Genomic DNA, 7,558 nt, shown 5'->3' with positions numbered 1-7,558 from the left:
GGGTCCAGATAATTTCTTATAACTCTTCTGATAAGGAAAGGTACAGTTGATATTGTGAGTTTTTATATGATGGTTGAGAGTTACAGTTAGTTAAACATCTGGAGAGTTAATAAAAATACCAGGGTGAGCTCTGCATACTGTCAGGCTTAAGTGGTCACACCATTATACCATAAGGAAACACCATAATTGTATGGATGTATAATGCTAGTAAGGTATGACTTCTCAACATAAAGCATCCAACTACACAACCAAAACAACATAGCAGTTCCTCTGAAAATTACAAGTCCAAATAGATATTCATACTGTACTATTTGTAGTTGCTTCTCATGAAATTTTGTGCCTTTGGGTTGCTCATTGATGAAATTGTCTTTTGAAGTGGTTTCACTAATGAACTTTGAAAAGCTTGTGTGTGTTCAGGGAATGAACAAAATTGACCTCAGTTTCTTACACAAAAGCCTCAGACAGTGGGAATTGCACTGTATCACTGTAGTGTATAGTCACAGTCATTACAGAGAATGCTATTGATGATGGAAAAGGGGTTAATAATGGTTGGAGATGGCTTGAATGGGTAATGAATATATCCGTGTCAGTGTACATTACTTGCACCTGATGATGACAAAAACAGTCATTACAGAGAATGCTATTGATGATGGAAAAGGGGTTAATAATGGTTGGAGATGGCTTGAATGGGTAATGAATATATCCGTGTCAGTGTACATTACTTGCACCTGATGATGACAAAAACAGTCATTACAGAGAATGCTATTGATGATGGAAAAGGGGTTAATAATGGTTGGAGATGGCTTGAATGGGTAATGAATATATCCGTGTCAGTGTACATTACTTGTACCTGATGATGACGAAACCTTGTCGAAACATTGTACATTTGCTGTTATGTTAAACTTACATTAAAGTTTTTCTTCATTACCCATTCAAGCCATCTCCAACCATTATTAGTCTCAAAGTGGGTTCCTTGTCATCGAATTGGAAAAGGGGTTGTATCGTTTAGGCACACGACTTGTATCATTAGTATAGGTTGTGAAAATGTAGAAAATACCACTGTGCAAGTGTTTATATTTTTAACCATTAACGAATATAGAATCACAAATAACTTCAAAATTAAAGTTTCAAAATGTAATATCTTTTTATGAAATCACTAATGTTTTTATTTTTTTATTAAGAGTTTGAAAATTGCAGAGAATATTCAGATCTGTTACTGAAAAACTTGCACAGACTTAGAGAGTTTTGGAACCCAATGGGTATTAAGTAAACAAATACATGGTAACTAATGTCTCAGCTGACGCAGCATCAACACATTGCTGATACACATAAAACATGGCTCATCAAACAACCTGCAAGGCACAAAACCTACAACAAATACATGGTAACTAATGTCTCAGCTGAAGACACTAGACATTGTCTCCATTATTTTAACACAGGTGAAAGTGTCCAATGATCATTTTGAATGCAACAAATCTATTGGCTGGGTTTGGGGGTTGTACATGTTCTCAGGTGCATTCTGAGTCATTTCAGACAACTTTCAGAATCAAATTTTAACTTCATTTAATAGTAAAAAAGGAAATCAGAAATCATTCACAACTCTTCATGTTACCAGATGGACCAACCGGATAATCACACGAGGCTATTTAACCTCTTTAAAAGTTAATAATCGAACTTTACATGTAGACCTAATTAATTTTTGGAAATCCTACTTGCACATAAAAAATTTCACTGAATAAACCAAGAATGACCCTTTCCTTGTAAAAATGAAAATTAATAGATGTTTAGGCCAATAAAAATTAGAACAATCCTGGCATCAAAACAGAAAATGTGTTTACTTCACCTTAATTTAAAATCATGCTTTCTAATTATGACTGCAAAATGCAATTTTGATAGATTTTCGTCTACAGACAGAGAAATTTCATGCATGCTTTAATTACCAATATAAATGTTGAAATTGATTCTAGGTAGAAAGTTTTGTACGAGTGACTTATTAGTGGGTACTTCAGTAACTAAGTACCATTGAAAGTACCATTGTCTAGAGACAGAGAAATTTCCTGCATGCTTTAATTACCAATATAAATGTTGAAATTGATTCTAGGTAGAAAGTTTTGTACGAGTGACTTATTAGTGGGTACTTCAGTAATTGTAAGTGCCATTGAAAGTTACGTTAAATCTAAAACAATAAACATGATTAAATAGTACAGCATTTTGTGGAACCTTTTCATTATTCTTTTTATTCATAGACAAAAAAATATTCATTTATGTGTAAAAACGTTTTACTATTTTATATGTGTTTGAAATCGCCCGTGGTATTGCCCACATATTACAAGACAAACTTCTTTTTAATATACATGTTCAAAGATTATCAGGTACAAATGTTTTCTTACATTTCTTCCTGTTTCTATTATGGTTTAATCCTGACGTTAGCTGGTTTGTTAGTGGATCACTCAGACTTGACTGTGCTTCAGATGAAGTAGCATGCGTATCACAAACTGAGTACCTTGCCAACAAAGACGACAACACAGTAGTGTGCTTTCCATGATGACTTTTCTTCTTCTGTCTGCCACCTGTGAAGAATAAGTTGCATTTCAACTGTAAACTATATATATATAACTGATTTCTTTATTGAAGGAAAACAATTTTTTTAGGAAACTAATGTTGTTCGCAAGCTAACAATATTACAGAAAAGTAACATAAAACCTTACAAAACACTGCACATTCTAATAACAATCATAAAGAAAAACAGGTTAGATATGATGTTTTGAGTTTAAATTTTAGCAATTTTCATATACTCACATGATATGTACAGCTCTTTTTAATTTCTATGTTTGATTAGCAGACGGACTAAATGCCAGTTTTGTAATGTTCAAACTGTACACAAAATTGCTTCATATAAATTTAAATATGTTGAACCATAGCTTCTACTGACATTTTAACCTTAGAGAAAGAAAACAAAAATATATAACAAATGCTCATGCCAAAACATGCTGCATATACGAGATTGGATTATATCTCAAATTTCTAAGCTTTTAACATTCAAAGGTGACTTATTAAAGACATTAAAACAAATATGCCTAACAATATGTCCAGATAATGATTTTAAAACAATTTCATTGTATAAAAGAAAACAGGAATGTAAAAGTTAATTTCAATTGAGCAAAGCAACACAGAAATACTTCATTAACCCTATCTTGACAGGTTCTCCTATGGTCAGGGGTCAAAGGGCATGTTATTACATTTGTTAATCCAACATTTTTTGAACTACTATTTTATGAATGTATGTCAATAAGTTTAGTATCAAATTGTAAATTATAATTCAAATTTTAATATCATACATCAGTTAATTTCTTAATTCAAAAGTAAATATTAAAACAAAATTTCTAAATATTGATTTTTGTGTGTCACATGGAAATGTTGAATGCAGCTTTGGTTCAAATTAGATGTTTGCAATGTCCAAATACAAAGTCTATAGTTTCTTACAAATTAGAAACTCAAATGACTGATATTGACAAACTAGAATATAAAATAAGAACATCCTATCTTTTCTATTTTCTGAGATATTATTATATTTATTGAATCAATGAAGGTGCCCCCCACCTCTTCCATTTTTGTAAATGCTTATGTACAACTACTTTTTTTAATGACATGTGTATAACCTATCAAAAGCTCAGAATGTGCCCCCATGTGGTTTTCTCAGTCTTTGTGAAGTGTTTATGCAGGAAAACGTTCCTTTTCCTAGTAGAATTGAAGTGGAGCAGTAAGAGATAATGGAGCTCAAAATATCATATTTTTTTAGACCCACATACAGGTTAATTAATAAACCTGATAAATTCTAGTGGAATTCTGTGGTACTGATATAGCAATCTAGGATTTTTTGTTATTCCAAAATGCATAGTAAAACCTAAAAATATCTTGTTTTACGTCCTCCACACGTGAAATTTGAGAAGGCTTGCAAGTTACGGCAAGTACAAATTTCGTAAGTAGAAGATATCATTGTTTTCTATATTTCTTTATTTACTGTTCTAAGTTTAAGAAAAATAACTGAAACTTAAGAACGTATTTGTAAATACTAATAACATATATGTACATGTAATGTATTATAACTGAAATGTGACTGTATTTCACAAAATACTGATACATTAGAACAAAGCCAAGACAGGTTAAAGACCAGTTTTATACTATTGGATATGGTAACATGAGTGCATGTGCACCACATCATTGAAACTTTTGTAATGTTAGTCAGACATGGCTGAAAGGCCAATAAAATAAAAATAAATATATGTAGATGTATAATATTATGAGATTTAAGCTATTTAAACTTAACATTTGTGGTTTCTTTTATAATTTGTAATCGTTCTAGAATGAAAAAAGCATAATTTATATCTATTTCCTAATTGTTTATGGTGTTTACAAGATCGGTCAAATCGACCAAATCCATTCAGAGATACAATAGTGAAAACTACAGAAAGTTTTTTTCTAAAAAAAAATTTTCATAATTATCTGGAGGTTATAAAGATTTTGCATGTAAAATTTGAGAATGTTCTGTGGTTGAAAATAATTTTAACCTTAAAACCAAAATTACTTTGTATGTTGGATAGTCAACACTTGAAAAGAAAAAAATGCATGAGCAAATCATTACTTAAAAAATCTTAACTTAATAAAAGCTTGGGTATGAAAACCTTGTAATGTTTTCTGATAATTTGCAAAATTTCGTGATGATACGTATAAAAAAAAGTATTAAAAGTTATAGCATGAAACTATAACAAGCACAAAATGGTTACAAGATCAAACACGGGGAATTGAATTTTACCCAACTCCTCCAGGGTTCAACATTAATGTAAGACCTAAATTGCCCTAAACATACTTTCAATTGCACTGAGATTATTAGTGGAAAGAATGCTTGGCCTTTCAAAATTTTTTGTTTGTTTACTACTAAATTAATACAATACTGGATTTTCAACAGTCAATAGGTAATTTTTTTACTAATAAATTAATACAACACTAGATTTAACAGTAAGTAGGTAATTTGTTTACTAATAAATTAATACAACACTAGATTTAACATTAAATAGGTAATTTGTTTACTAATAAATTAATACAACACTAGATTTAACAGTAAATAGGTAATTTGTTTACTAATAAATTAATACAACACTAGACTTAACAGTAAATAGGTAATTTGTTTACTACTAAATTAATATAACACTCGATTTTCAACAGGAAATAGGTAATTTAACGAGCTTTTGCACATGAAATGTGCTCAAACTGACAAGTGAGCATTTCTCTTTACAAATATACACTGTTGAACTTTAACTAATAACAATAAAACACTACTTTAGTTCTACTCTTACATGTCAACTTTTCAAATGAACAATACTTCTCTTAAAAAGACTCAAACTCTCTCTTCTGCTTTCCTTCTTATTTGTTGTTGCTTTCAACATTTTCTGATTTTAAATATCTAAGCAGTGAGTAATCAGTTGCTTGATCAGGCTGCCATTTAGGGAATTCTTAATAAGGTTATGAACAACATTAATGCTGATTGATTAAATACCCCAATCCCAAGAAACGCAAGTTTCTATAATACCCATAACATAGCACTGCCTTTTAGAAAACTCGGTCACTACACGAAACACATTACTACATATTTGTAAAAATTACATTAGCTTGCACAGCCCTTAAGCTCTTACCGCTAAACCAAAAAGTATTTTACTGATATTCCGATAGAACATAGAAACAATTTTCATTTTTCCAACTTCTTCAAGTTTTTAACAACTTTAGTGCTGACTGGAGACTGAAAACAGTAACTTAAGAACAAAATTTTGTTTGTTTGTTTCAGTCACAGTTTTGTTAGGAGCACAATTTATAGGATGTTCAACACAATAGAACACAAAGTACTGAACACACCATACAAGGTAGATATGGATAATCAACCCAAGTAACTCGATTCAGATGCTGTATTAATTTCAGTCACAGTTTTGTTACGAGCACAATTTATAGGATGTTCAACACAATAGAACACAAAGTACTGAACACACCATACAAGGTAGATGTGGATAATCAACCCAAGTAACTTGATTCAGATGCTGTATTAAGTCAAAGTCTAAATATCCACACGATTTTCAGACATGTATCCTGAAACTCCTCAAAGTAACTAACCAGTTAATCACCTTTACTTGCCTACTAGCAAAATGCCTTTGAACTTACATTGACAGGAAAAAATGTTACATTTGCAATTTAAACTACACAAATACATCTAATTAAAGTTATGTTTGAATTGAAAGAGTTTAGCCAGCAAATGATGAGAATGAGAAGGTTTGTTTTATCCCTCACTTCATCCTCTTTTATTACCTAACAAATCTTGAATAATCCAAGTGTAAGTTATAAATGAGAATTTGTTTTTCCTTAATAGAAATTTGGATGTTGTATTGTTAACACGAGCCAGCCCTGGATCTTCATGTGGATGATAATAATAAAAAAGAAGCAATTCTAGAAAGGTATGGGTTGTTTTTACTAGACAAAAGAGGACATTTGGCACTATTTGAGGTCAAGGTCACTAGATCAGACCTGTGACCAGATGAGCCAACAAGAAGTTGACTTGTAAATGTAAAGTAAAATGATGAAGCAATGAAACATGCTTGAAATGTTCTACATGTAGTTCTGAATGTGAGGGTTTAAGTGTAGCAACTAAGCTAAACTTATCAGAACATATCCAAACCGATTCGAGATACCAGCTGAATCAGAGATTCGTCAATTAATTACTGCAATGATAGTGAAACATCAAATAATGTATACAACAGTACTGTTATCTTCAAAAAGGGTGATTGAATCATATATAAAAAATCATTAGTTTCAATACTGCATGTAACAACACAATAAAGCCCCAAAATACAGTGTTGAAGTTGAAGCAGAGATGATTTACCTAGTGACTCAAATTAAAGATGCCATTTCTGCAATGAAGAGTAATTATAAGAAGGATGGTATAATGTCTGGTCTGGTACCATCATAGTATAACCTATATAGATTTCAACATGTCATATCTTCCTTAATATTTAGTGTTTTTTCGTTTTAGAGTTCTACCGAACTTCAATCATCGAGATCTATTGAAATAATGCTAAATCACCAGTTTCCAGAATGTCCCCCTGTTCACCATCTTAGGATTGGTACTAAAAGATGCTGAGCTGGCTCATGTGACAGGTGTTAAAATATAAGAATTTTTGAGTTGCTTGAGATACCTCAGTACAGTTTTCTAATCTATAATTTGTTCCCAATGTGGTTTTACACCATTAAATAGAACTCTGCTCTGTGTTAGCATGCAGTTTACAGACTTGTTTACGACAATACATACTATAAAAATCAATCCAAGATATCTTCACTGAAGATGTCCTTTTTTTTTTTAAGTAACAACATACATATAGCACTTGATCTTCTTACTTTCTCACTGTGGGGCCCTACTGCCCAACCCTACACACGTAGGCATGGTTCACTCACTGTGGGGCCCTACTGCCCAACCCTACACACGTAGGCATGGTTCACTCACTGTGGGGCCCTACTGCCC

At 31.8% G+C, this 7,558-nt stretch overlaps 1 protein-coding gene across 1 annotated transcript in view; it reads right to left on the bottom strand.

Moving 5' to 3' along the window:
- Nucleotides 1-2,358: 2,358 nt before the first annotated feature.
- The window catches only part of LOC111087573, a 6,928-nt gene continuing 1,728 nt past the window's right edge, over nucleotides 2,359-7,558 (bottom strand). Inside the window, exon 2 of the mRNA XM_022394663.1 lies at nucleotides 2,359-2,570. Within this exon, the coding sequence (XP_022250371.1) occupies nucleotides 2,359-2,570 (212 nt within the window). The remainder of the gene's footprint in view (nucleotides 2,571-7,558) is intronic.

This window comes from Limulus polyphemus, unplaced genomic scaffold, assembly GCF_000517525.1.
Source record: "Limulus polyphemus unplaced genomic scaffold, Limulus_polyphemus-2.1.2 Scaffold2327, whole genome shotgun sequence".
NCBI classification, from domain to species: Eukaryota; Metazoa; Arthropoda; class Merostomata; order Xiphosura; family Limulidae; genus Limulus; species Limulus polyphemus.
This window is presented reverse-complemented; position numbering and strand designations above follow the sequence as displayed.